We start from the raw sequence: 13,198 nt of genomic DNA on the forward strand, positions 1-13,198 counted from the left end.
GATGCGAGCAGTCGGGATATGTTACTTAAACATATCTTCGCGAGCGTTACGCAATGGTGGCGCACTCATATAGTCATGATGATATATTCCTGTTTCTCTGCCATTAAAGGCAACTGTTCTCCTTGGCACGCCTAGGACCTCCCCTCTATTGCGGGAGAAACTTTCGTTGTATTCTCTGAACCCCACGTGGGCACGAAATCTTAATGATTACTAGGGGTGGTCCGCATTGTACCAGGCTCTCTTAGGCCTTAAGTGGGCCTCTTACAGATATTTTGAAGATATGTGACTTGGGCCGCTGTTATTGGCCTGCTATGCTTATTCATTTACAGGATAAGCCCAAAAGTACTTTTGGGCTCAAACATACTACTTTTGGGCTTAAACATACTTCAAATTCTAAAGATTCTTTAGGACAAGTTACTTTAAAATAGTAACATGAGTTTTTAAAGTGGTAGTAACATATAAACACTTGGGCATTAAAACTCCACCGGCCAGCCCCAAACTCATTACCCGACCCGAAAAGACAAACAGTAACTGTAAGGGGAACTAAATCCAAAGCGGAGTTCAGTGTCGTCTTCAGCTCTACAATCCCCTCAGTCAGGTTGGGCTCACCTCCTCTCCTTCAATTCCCACTCCCAATTTTCGATTCCACTACTTCCATTCACGACCCAATTAGGGTTTCACTGTTTTTAATTTTTGATTTTCTGGTGTGACAGAGAAAGAGAGTTGGTGATCGGAGCAAATGGGAGGAGGCGAGCATGCTCACGGCGAGGGGGCCCACGGCGGAGACTTCAGGGCGAAGGTGTGGAGCATGAGCGGTGGGCCATACTGCAGGCCCAAGCACTGGAAGCGCAACACGGCTTTCGCCATGTTCGGAGTCTTCCTCATCTGCATTCCCATCGCCATGAAATCTGCCGAGCTCGAGGTTCGTTCACCTCACCTCATCTCAACTCCTTTCTTTTGTTTCCACTTTGGATTTCTGTTTTACAAATGTAGGAAGAAGCTAAGAGATGGTCAAGTGTGGATCTTGGGTTGTAGGGTTAGGACCCGGGAGGTGAAGATTGGGTTTTGGATTGTGAAGTTAGGACCCAGATGAGCTCTAAGCTTGACTGAAACTGAGGCTGTTAGATATTGTTTTGCTTTAGTTGGGGTTTAGGTTTTTGATTTGTGGAAATGAGTACATAACTAATTAAGTATATGTATGGGGAATTGTTTCATGGTTTCTGAATAGTACTTGGTGTGATAGTCAGGTTCCGTTGTGATTTGTGGGGAATGGGGTGCTGATCATTGGGTGATCAGAGTCAAAGATCATGTTCTTGGGATTTTAGACTTGTTGACTTGTGACTGACGATGTCCTGCCCTAAAATGTAGAGGGGAACGTTGTGCAAACGGATGAATTTAGGATAATCTGGTGACTGAAAATCTCGGGTTAGATGAATAACTAAAATGTAGTGGTAACAGACAATCAAAAATTGTATTTTTGAAAGAGAAACCTCAACAATTTAGAAGATGCTGGTATGGAGAATTTTCACAAAGTGATGATGCTCTAAGCTGAAGGAAGTATCCATTAAACCCACCATTTAAGATCATCCAGAGGATGAACTTGGTGTTGTAATGAGCTCCCTAGTTATCTTCACTTTAGTAGCTCAGTTGACATGCTTTCTGAACTTACTTTGCGTTTGAAGATTAAATCTTTTGCTTTCTCGAACGCTTTGAATATCTACGACACGCTACTAGTGTCGGAAACCTTAAGATTAGAAATGGTTTTACTTTTGGGTAGTGCTTTTCTCATTCTCTATTACTCCTCACACTCCCTTTCATTTTTACTACTTTTCAATGTATGTATCTTTTTCTTTCTTTTCATTTCAAAACTTCCCCGGACCCCGTACCATCATCACCACTGCTTTCCCAAGTTTGAAGTCCAGAACCATCTAAACTCTCCACCTAAGCTGGTGTACTCCACAACACCCTATTACCCAAACCCTCAAAGCACCAGAGTCTTCTCCTACCTACCCCGATCACAGACCCCAGCACCCATAACGACTAATGTTGACAGTTACGGTGCTCTTGCAGCTCCTTAATGGCCATCTGTCCGACCTGAATCGGGTGGCTCACGCATAACCCCATTCAGCGGCCGCAAGTGCATAGAAGGAACCATGCCAGGCATTGTGATGGAATGCCATGGATGAATGGGCAACTTTGAAAAACATTATCAACATTTGAAATATCGATTAGGCAACTAGTCTGTGTCCGTTATTACCAGAAAGGCAACTCAAAAAGTTGCTTTTGGTCTTGTGAGTTTGGTGTAGGGTGAGTGATTTTTAAGGATTGGAGTGGGACTGTTTTGGGCTGCTAATGCTGTGTGACTGATCAGATTGAGAATTTTGGATGTCAAAAGATGAAACACTTTGGAGCTAAAACTGAGTATGTGCAAATCAAAGATATAGGTTGTGCTACAAGTGAATTTCTGTGAAGTGGTAATTGAATTTCAGATCAAAACTCATCAAGGGTTAAGGTGTGAAGAGATATTTTGAGGATTCAATATGAGGCATTGGAATTGAAAAGGTGAGGTGGTAATGGGACTAGAGTGGAGATGAATTTAGATTTCAGCATTCAGTTTGAACTTTCCAGTCAGCATGTCTTATGACTTGTCAAACATAGCACATTAAAGAGGGTTGAGCAGCTGACTAACATCTGCAAGTTCATCAAGGTGGGTTTTTGAAAGTGTCATGAGTCGGGGATAGTTTTGTAAAAGAGGTAACCTGTGTGTGTGTAATGTGGGTTGAGCAGCTGACTAACATCTGCAAGTTCATCAAGGTTTTTGAAAGTGTCATGAGTCGGGGATAGTTTTGTAAAAGAGGTAACCTGTGTGTGTGTGTGTGCAATGTGGGTTGAGCAGCTGACTAACATCTGCAAGTTCATCAAGGTGGGTTTTTGAAAGTGTCATTAGTCGGGGATAGTTTTGTAAAAGAGGTAACCTCTGTGTGTGTGTGTGTGAATTGAAAACAATAGGGAGTGTGAAGATTACCACCCTTCGTTTTCAATGAACTGCAAGATGTTTAAGCCCGGAGTTTCTTTTTCCAATAATATAAGCGTTGAGCTTCATTAAGCCACACAATTTGTTGGTGTTACAGAATATCAGACCTTTACTATCTGTTAAATTGCTTTGTTACTAACAGTTTGCGTATAATAACTTTGTACATGGTTTGGTCATTGGCTTTTATGTGCTTTTGCTTGGTGCACATGGTGGTACATTTTATAATTTGTTTTTTGTCGAATATATATCGGCTTGTGCATTCTTTCTGAATTAAGTAACTGTCATAAAAAAAAGAGGTCATTTACAGTGGTGTCATATTGATTTGGTGCTATTCATACTATTTGGCATAGCTAAGGTTTTATATCACTTTATCGATGAATAATACGAAATGAGTGTAAAGTTTATCTACTTTGCTCAACTGCTCAACACAAAACCTTGTTGATTTACTAGTCATGTTTTGTAATTTGTACAACTCAAAGCTGTTGAAGATTAGAGCTAGGACTGTCCTGCAGTAAACCCTATGCATGAATCTAAACAGCCCACTCAGTAATAAAACGGTACTTAGATCTGCAAGCCATTAAGAAACAACTCAATAATAAACAGGTTAAGCAATGCGGGCCTTCTTTTATGCTACTAGCTGGCCAGGATTATTGGCCCATGGCCTTGTTGAAGTATAGCACGATGCAGGATGCATCAATGTTTGTGTTCTATTTTTGATGCCTCAGAAGTGATGGCATTGAAGAAATTTTAGTTAGTTAGACTTACCATGCTTTTGAAGTATTATAAAAAATAAAATACAAAATAAAAAAAAGGTTATACAACTAAAAGACATTATTTGGTTTCATATTACTGCCTTGAGATCATGGCTGAAAGAGGTTTCTTAAATATCTGGTCAGGCATCTTTTTGGCTTCTTTGTATCTACATCTTTTCTTTTGGATGCTTCCTGTGCTTCAGAGAAATATTCCTTAGTGCATGTAAATTGACTGAAAAATTATTATTACTTGTCAAAAAGAGAAAGATATCCAGTGGGAATAGATGCTGTTCCTCTTTAATTGTTTTGAGCCACACCCTTTCTGGGACTGAAATTTTTATACACTATGTTGATATTCATTTTAAAAATGGGTATGTGTTGTTGCAGCAACGGCCACATCAACCAGTTCGCCCCATTCCTTCACAAATGTGGTGCAAGAACTTTGGAAAGAAAGACTACTGAGTTTGTTTTTGGAGCATCCAGTGAAAGAAGTACAGTTGGATGTTGTGTAACTAAGGCTTCCAGAATGCAAATTATTCCTTGTGGTAGCTGTTTGCTGAGATTATGAGCGAGCAGCCTTTTAAAACATTTTTGTGATCAGACTTTAACAGTACTGAATTGATGACTCATTATGTGAGTCTTTGACTTGCTATACCATCAATTACCAAAATAAATTGTGGACTCTCTATTTAGCTTAAAGTAATAAGATGTTTGAATTGGTCATATTGTCTCAGTATGTTCTTGTTGATGTCATTCAGTATGTTCTTTAAGCATTGAGAAGAATTGGCTGAGTGGGTATCATTTAGTAACACTCTTTATAATGTGCATATAATGAATTTTAAAGCCTATTTATTCCCAGAATTGTATGCTGTGCCTCTGTTGGCCTCCTCGTGCATGACCATCTCAAGGATAGGTCAAGGATAGGAATAACTTGAAAAAGTTACGAGCAGCCCCCCTAAAGCCTAAACCAATTTTTCAAGACAAATGGAAAAGGAGAGGAGAGGAATAGACATTCCCAGTTTGCCTCAGCAGTCCGAGATACGTTATAAGATTTTGTTCCTAGATGTAGAAAGGGGGGAGGCGGAACTCCATGAATCCTTCTGTTGCAGCACTCATATGGAATCAGATTCCAGATACTTGACTTTCCATTCATGGGAACTGGCCTTTCAATTTTTCATTTGGCAGTTATGTATTCCGTTTTTGGCCATCTGAATTCTGAAGCTTCTGATTGACAACAGGTGAGGTTCTTCCACATTTGTTCTTTATTCTTGCTGCCTCCATATTCATCTATTACGATCTATCTGGGCAGGTGACTGCTGCTAGTCAAAAGATTTTCTTCTCAGCAGTCAACAGTAAAAGTGAATGGACAAGCCTGCTTCATTCATTGAGGGTAAAAATCAAATAATTCTAGGCTGGGATATTTTTTCCTGTGGGCTTATTCTTGAGTACATGAAGTTGTCATGAACTTTCTTTCTAGTGGGGTTCACACCAAAGGACCTTCACCATCTGGGTCTTTGGCCTTTTGCCAATTTGAGCTCTACCACCTATTTTCATTATTAGAGATTGTCATGACTCATGACTCATGACTGATCACCACAGCAAGAAAGCCCTTGATCTGACAGTTCATAATTGTTATGAAGAGAGTGAAATTGCTTGTCTATCTCTTTTTCCGTAAACATTTCATATCTAAAATTTCACCTTCCTTGCACAATTTTCACCTTTTTTTTTTTATTTTAGGTAATTCACTTGATAACATTTACCTTTACACACAAGACATAGGTCCGAGTTTGAATCTGTTACTACTTTAATCTACAGTTTAACTTAGAGTCGTGTTTGAGATTTTGAAAATTTTTAAAGACTAATGAAAAATTGAAATAAGTCAACTCTTCATATTACTTGAAGAGTCGTGTTAAATATTATTGTTTATTTATCGTGTCTTATCACTATAGGGCCTTTTAGCTAATCATTAATAATTAGTTCATTACAGTTCAGAAACACGTCGGTAATCATCTTTACGTGATTAATCAAGCATAATCATTATGCTGGATCACTCATTGCCTAGACTAGTATGATCCGAAAACACCTTTTGCATTTTTCATCTTTTGTATTTTCTCGTAAAAAATAAAAGCAAAAGTTACCATCTCAATCCCAAAGAAGTAAAACAAAAATGATCACATGGCAAAATCCAAGTAAAAGAATGCAGATCACCATTTGTCAGTGGTCCCTAAACAGTGGAACTCTAACCCAACCCTAGTTCTCAGACTTCAGACCCTTTCTCCTCTAGTCAATTTCCTCCACTTGCCTCCCTCCAACTCGTATTTAATAATAATAATAAATATCATTAATAATAATAATAAATATCATTAAACCGTCCAATCATAAACCACCACCTTTCCAAAAAAAATTTAAAAAATAATAATAAACGTCCACATTCTGCATTTATAGTTTTATACTCTTCCTGCCCGATGTTCCTCCGGTCAGCTTTCCCTCGACCACTCCCCATCGCACTTCCCCGTATTCCCTCCCCCCTGCCCCTGCCCGAATATTTCGGGCAGCTCTCCCTCTCCGCGTAGCTTCGAGTCTTCGTTCAACTCCTTCAGTCTCTGCCTCTATTTTCACAGACACACTTTGAAAAATAAAAAGCTTTTAGAAAGTAGAATATATTTTAATTTTTGGTAACAAAGAAAAATTGCATTGCTATAAATAGGTGGGCATATAGTCACAGTCAGTGAGAAGAATTGGTCTGTTTCGTTTTGGTACAATTCTGTGATCTCTGAGCTTCAGTGAGTATATGGATTCGGAGCTTGTGCTCTGAGAGAGACTCTGCGTTTTCTTGTTTCCGCGTAAATTCTAGGGTTTGCAGAATGTGGTGGAAGGTGTCGCGATTCGCCGCCGCGTCGCGGCTGAGCCGATCGACGAGGCCGTTGTCGACGGCGATCCCCGGTCCTTGTATTGTTCACAAACGCGGCGCTGATATTCTCCACGATCCCTGGTTCAACAAGGTTCGCTCAACATCTCAATCCTTTCGTTTGTGATTTTTGTAGTAGTTTTCTTTGATCGTGGAACTAGGCATTATGGTGATGGTTGTGAATTTTTGATGATTTTAGTTTTATGATGATGCATAGTTTGGTGAATTAGAAGAAGTGTCTCTTTGGTTTTGGTTTTGAGTGTGTGAGTGAGTGAGTGAGTGCAATTTGTGAGGTGGATGATGATGAGAATTGGATGATATACAGTGAATTTGGAGGTTTTTTTTTTCGCTTAGTTTTGATTCTCTGTTCTGGATGTTTGTTGTTCTCAAGAGCAGGACACTGGATTTCCTCTCACTGAAAGAGATCGATTAGGACTTCGCGGTTTACTCCCACCGCGTGTCATATCTTTCGAGCAGCAGTATGCTCGTTTCAGTAAGTAATCTATCCAACTGTAACTTATTGTTTGAGTAATGCGGTGCTTACCAGTTTTCAAGAAATGTAGTAGGAATTGCTTGCCGCTGTACTTGACATGACTCCAAGGAGATTTCAAAAAATTGGCTAATTAGTTTACTAATTGCATAGAGGGCTTACAATCTAATGATGTTACGATTTAAATTGTCAGTGGAGTCGTATCGGTCGCTAGAGAAAAATACTGTGGGACAACCAGAAGGTGTTGTTGCCTTGGCAAAGTGGAGGATCTTAAATAGACTGCATGACAGGAATGAGACTTTATACTACCGAGTAAGTTTGGTTTTGCCTCCAGCTTGTAGATACTGAAGATCATTGTATAATATTAGGATCTAATGGGGGTTTTCTATTGCTTTTCGTTCCAGGTTCTTATAGATAACATACAGGACTTTGCTCCTGTCATATACACTCCTACAGTAGGATTAGTGTGCCAAAATTATTCAGGGTTATTTAGACGCCCGCGCGGAATGTATTTCAGTGCAAAGGACAAAGGGGAGATGATGTCTATGATCTACAATTGGCCTGCTGATCAGGTATGTGCTATGCTCTTTGTTTCTCTTCTCTTCTTGAAAAACACAGAACATGTCTTTTAGGCCATATGCAATGGCCTAAAACCTTTAATAATTTATAGTATTTACTCCTTAACCTTATTGTTCCCATAGAGGACCAAAAACTCTCTGTTTAACAAAAGATGTTTCCTCAGCATATCATATCTGTGATGTATCTTTGTTGGGAAATTCTTGATATTTATGATTTCAGCATACGACTGCCACTCTATGTTACAGGTAGAAATGATAGTCATTACAGATGGCAGTCGTATTCTTGGCCTAGGTGACCTTGGAGTTCAGGGAATTGGAATACCAATAGGAAAACTTGATATGTATGTTGCTGCAGCTGGTATTAATCCACAGAAAGTATGTTCTCTCTCTCTCTCTCTCTCTCTCTCTATACCTCTACACATTTGTGTCTGTGGGTCTGTAATATACAACCATTCTATATATGTTTCTGTCCATGCATATTTGTGTGTGTATACGCCCAGCATTAAATTAGCTAATTCTTACTTGTATGTAGGTTGTACATGCTGATGCGCATTGAAATTCTAATGATTTTGATTGCCTAATAGTTTTGGAGTGTACTTTTTACACATCTTTTGGTAATAAACATCTGGTACTTTATATCACCTGACCTGTTAACCTCATCCAACAGATACTGCCGGTTATGCTTGATGTTGGTACTAACAATGAAAAGCTACTGAAAGACCGTCTTTGTAAGTAAATAGGAGCTCTAAGATCTATCCTTTTTCTGCATGATTCCTTCTATGTTTCTTTCTTTTTCTTTTTTCTTTTCTTTAATTTTTGTTGATATTGTACTTCCTGATCAATATATCTGATCCAATACAACTGTAGTCTATGCGGATTACAGAATAATGATACTGAATATCCATCCCGTCTTTTCTTCAAGAATGTTGTGGTGATGTACCCTATTTTAAGTTATAATTTGCATGAAATATGAATCATCACGATCATGCTAGTTCATTTCTTTTTTTTATCTTTCTAAATTTTGCATAACTCTTGTTAATTATATTAGGTTATATTTTATGTCAATATATTCTTGAATTGTTTTTTTCGCTTTCCGCACTGTATAACTGGACTTAATAGCTTAAAAAATGTCTAGCTTATATCATGAGGATACATTTTTCTCATGATTTTAGTTTGATAGATTTAGGACTTCGACAACCTAGGTTGGAAGGAGAAGAGTACATATCAATTGTTGATGAGTTCATGGAAGCCGTTCATAGACGTTGGCCCAAGGCCATTGTGCAGGTCTATGTTTTTGAGAAGTATTGCCTTTTCATATTATTTAGGTTTCTACTGTCTATTAACTTATGAGTTTAATATTATCAGTTTGAGGATTTTCAAATGAAGTGGGCTTTTGAAACACTGCAACGTTACCGTAAAAGGTTTTGCACATTCAATGATGATATACAGGTAATCACAAGTTGTGATATCTTTCTATCTTTTATGAATTTAAAAGATATATATAATTCAGAATGCTGGTAAATTGCAGTCAGTACCTCTGATAGTTGCACTTCATTCCTTGTAGGGAACTGCTGGTGTTGCACTTGCAGGACTACTAGGAACTGTAAGAGCCCAAGGTCGACCACTGGCAGACATTGTGAACCAAAAGATAGTTGTTGTGGGAGCTGGAAGGTAATTGATATTTTTTTTGTATTGAACCATATATTGGGCTATGATATTAGTTGGCTTTACCTATCATTTGGAGCCATGTTGATTCTTTTTTTCTCTTTTACATCTTTCAGTGCTGGACTTGGTGTTCTTAGCATGGCTGTACAGGCTGTTTTAAGAATAGCAGAAAACAGTGGAGCGGCTGCCAAAAATCCTTTTTTTCTTCTTGATAAAGATGTACGGTCATATCCTTTTTCTTCAAGTTCTTGCAGTCCTTTTGTGATGATTGATAGCCGTAATGCACTATGTTATCAGGATCATGCACATGTTTAGCAAATTACTGAAAAATGACATGACCATCTTGTCATCTATTTACTCATTGCTTATTGAAGTAAACATGCTGTTTTAAGAATAGCAGAAAACTGTGGAGCTGCCAAAAATCCTTTTTTTCTTCTTGATAAAGATGTATGGTCATATCCTTTTTCTCCAAGTTCTTGCAGTCCTTTTGTGATGATTGATAGCCGTAATGCACTATGTTAGCAGGATCATGCACATGTTTAGCAAATTACTGAAAAATGACATGACCATCTTGTCATCTATTTACTTATTGCTTATTGAAGTAAACATTCGCTCACATTTTCATGATATTGCGCTCTCTTCGTGTGAAAAAAGGGATGTATAATTAACTGCATTCTCAACACCTTTTGGCCTCTTACTTGCTTACTTTTCTATGTGTTGTATTCTATATAATTAACTGATATATATTCTTTAATTTTCTTTTTCTATTTGAGTGTAGGGTCTAGTCACAAAAGAGAGGAAAAATCTTGATCCAATGGCTGCACCCTTTGCAAGAGATCCTGCAGAGATTGAAGGGCTTAGGGAGGGAGCTAGTCTACTTGAAGTGGTAAACCTCAAAGCACTTCATTTAAACTCCCTACCAGAGAAAGCAGAAAGATTTTATGGAGAATCAAACCATTTTGCTAGTGCTAATTATCTTCTAGATTTATACACCACCATTAATAAGATTTAACTGTTTCAGAGCTTGATTTTCTTCAGGTTAAAAAGCTCAAGCCCCATGTGCTTCTTGGTTTGTCAGGAGTCGGTGGTGTCTTCAGTGAGGAGGTTAGCATTTCATTATATCTTACAATATCCTTATCACTTAAATTATATGAAGATGGTTTGATTCTGGTTGGATGTGTGCTGTTTGAAGACCTATGTCCGTCCACTAAATGCCACTTTTACTGAACTGGATTGGTTCTTGTGTCAGCAACTGATATCCATGCATCATGTCTATGTCTGGCCTGAACTCTGGAAAATATGTTTGTTTCTTTTGTTCGAGTTAGTTCCTCATAGCTATCATATTCCGTGGCTTTACATTTTAGGTGCTTAAAGCAATGCGAGAATCTGATTCAATCAAACCTGCCATTTTTGCGATGTCAAATCCAACCATGAATGGTTTGTTCCTCTGAGCCTTGTCAAATCTCAGTTTCCTCAAGTCATATAGATTTTGGTGTTGATCACACGTTTGTCTTTATGAATGGAATAGCTGAATGCACTGCTGAAGATGCCTTTAAGCATGCTGGTGAAAACATAGTCTTTGGAAGTGGAAGCCCCTTTAAGAATGTTGATCTGGGTAGGTTCCTTCTTACAGTGTCTTTCTGGTATGGATAATTTTGGCAACATGCAATTCAAGCAATGTTGCAGGCAAATATATTATGCTTATTACTTTCTTGTCTGTTTAGTTAGTTTGACCATAGCTATTGTTTCATGTTGGCAGGCAATGGAAAAGTAGGCCATGTAAATCAAGCAAATAACATGTACCTGTTTCCAGGGTTAGTTCCCACATTTTGTTTTTTGTGTTTAATTAATTATGTTCTTTACCTTGACAATTAGCATTTTGGTTGCGTTCAATTCAGGATTGGTTTAGGAGCACTTCTTTCAGGTGCTCGTTTGATATCTGATGGCATGTTGCAAGCAGCATCTGAATGGTAAGAACATATGATTTTATAATTGTGGAATAAATATGCTTGTTTAATTTGTCTGAGGAATAACTATACATTTAAAACATAATCACACCTTTCTGAAAAACCAGAAACAAAGAGGTACAGTTTGTACTCAAAAGTGAGTAGGAATTTTTCTTGACTTTGGTAAGCTTACATATTCAATCACGTTTTCATGCTAATAGTTCTTCTGGGAAGTAGTTATCTACTCCTTTCGTCCTTGCTACTATGGGATGTGCATAATTTCTCTTCTTCTCATGTTCACAAAGTCTTCATATGTAATAATGATCTTGAAGATTCCAAATGCTAGCTCTGGTCTTGTTAAGTTCCTTTTCTATTCCCAATCTTGTTGCACAAACTGATGCACATCACATCATTAATTTGATGCATCATACATCACATCAATGATCTTGAAGATTCCAAATGCTAGCTCTGGTCTTGTTAAGTTCCTTTTCTATTCCCAATCTTGTTGCACAAACTGATGCACATTGTAGGAATTAATTTGATGCATCATACATCACATCAATAAGAAATAAGAATGCTATGAATATTGCTTGAACTCTTTTTTTTGCAATTAATTGCTGACACAATGATTCTCTCATGTCCAGCCTTGCTTCATATATGACAGATGAAGATATCCGAAAGGGCATCTTATATCCATCTATTGATTGGTAATATTCCCAGCTCCTTGTGGTATTACTTCATCAAAATAGCACGTCAAATTACTGTATTATGTCCATGGAAATTATTAGGCAGCTAGAGTCTATTGTTAAGTTATTCTAATCATTTAACAGACCATATGGTTCAAACTAAATAAAAAATCTAAATTGAGAGCAGGATCGTGCAATTGGTTGATAGTTTTACCTCCGACTGTTGTGTTGTATATGGTGCAGTATTCGAGATATTACAGCTGAGGTGGGAGCTGCTGTTGTGCGTGCCGCTGTTGCAGAAGAACTGGCTGAAGGACATTGTGAAGTGGGGCCCAGAGAGCTGTTGCACATGTCAAAAGTACGAATTAATACTCGATCTTCATTAGTTTGTTTATTAAAACAGGAAGCTCTCTTTAAATCAGTCTGCAAAAATTGTGTAGCAAAATCAGATTTAACTCCATATGCAAGAAAAATGATGTAGAACAACCATTGATAGTTACTTTACTGAAACCAAGCGAATGAGGGGATCATAGGAGGGGAAAGTTCAAGGGACAGATGATGGGATGCTAGTATAATTGTAGTCTGTTTTATCAGAAAAATGAAAAGACTCACTGCAGATTTGGAACCGATTCTAATACTTTTGAATTTGTTTGGATTTTTTCTATTGGTTGCAGGAGGATACTGTGGAATATGTGACTCGCAATATGTGGTTCCCTATTTACAGCCCTCTTGTTCATGAAAAATGAGGCTTGGTATCACATGCAGTACCTGACTCACTTCCTTCGTGGCTATCTATTTGGAACTTAGATTTCTACTATTTTTGCAGCCAAGCAACTTATTCTTGGTACCAATTCCTCAATTGATAATTTACGAGATCAGAGAAGTAGAAGGAAAGGAGTGAAACAGGAATAATGCCCTCTTACTCATCTGATAAGAAACCCATTTGTTTGAACAATAGATGGCTGATATATAATTTTACCACCTAAATATTATTAGTGCAATGTATTTGTTCTATTCTGGATAATATGTTGGCATTGATATTTATGGTAGACAAACATATTACCGAGAACTTAGTATTCAAATCGTAGCTTGCTCCTTTTAACCTTTTGATGCCTGTATGAGATATAGAGTTCATGTTC

At 38.0% G+C, this 13,198-nt stretch overlaps 2 protein-coding genes across 2 annotated transcripts; both read left to right on the top strand.

Moving 5' to 3' along the window:
• Nucleotides 1–466: 466 nt before the first annotated feature.
• Nucleotides 467–4,519, top strand: LOC112181129. Its single transcript, XM_024319638.2, has 3 exons — nucleotides 467–598; nucleotides 714–922; nucleotides 4,174–4,519. The coding sequence occupies exons 2-3, from the start codon at nucleotides 740–742 to the stop codon at nucleotides 4,246–4,248; spliced, it is 258 nt and encodes an 85-aa protein (XP_024175406.1). The 5' UTR covers nucleotides 467–598; nucleotides 714–739; the 3' UTR covers nucleotides 4,249–4,519.
• Nucleotides 4,520–6,408: 1,889 nt separating this feature from the next.
• Nucleotides 6,409–13,128, top strand: LOC112181173 (NAD-dependent malic enzyme 59 kDa isoform, mitochondrial). Its single transcript, XM_024319640.2, has 19 exons — nucleotides 6,409–6,788; nucleotides 7,091–7,187; nucleotides 7,378–7,496; nucleotides 7,589–7,756; nucleotides 8,009–8,137; nucleotides 8,430–8,490; nucleotides 8,943–9,046; nucleotides 9,128–9,211; nucleotides 9,327–9,433; nucleotides 9,544–9,646; nucleotides 10,206–10,313; nucleotides 10,466–10,531; nucleotides 10,792–10,864; nucleotides 10,956–11,042; nucleotides 11,187–11,241; nucleotides 11,326–11,397; nucleotides 12,018–12,080; nucleotides 12,303–12,417; nucleotides 12,734–13,128. Exons 1-19 carry the CDS (start codon nucleotides 6,651–6,653, stop codon nucleotides 12,803–12,805), a joined length of 1,821 nt encoding a protein of 606 aa, XP_024175408.1. The 5' UTR covers nucleotides 6,409–6,650; the 3' UTR covers nucleotides 12,806–13,128.
• Nucleotides 13,129–13,198: the final 70 nt, after the last annotated feature.

Source organism: Rosa chinensis, chromosome 1 (assembly GCF_002994745.2).
Source record: "Rosa chinensis cultivar Old Blush chromosome 1, RchiOBHm-V2, whole genome shotgun sequence".
Classification (NCBI taxonomy): Eukaryota; Viridiplantae; Streptophyta; class Magnoliopsida; order Rosales; family Rosaceae; genus Rosa; species Rosa chinensis.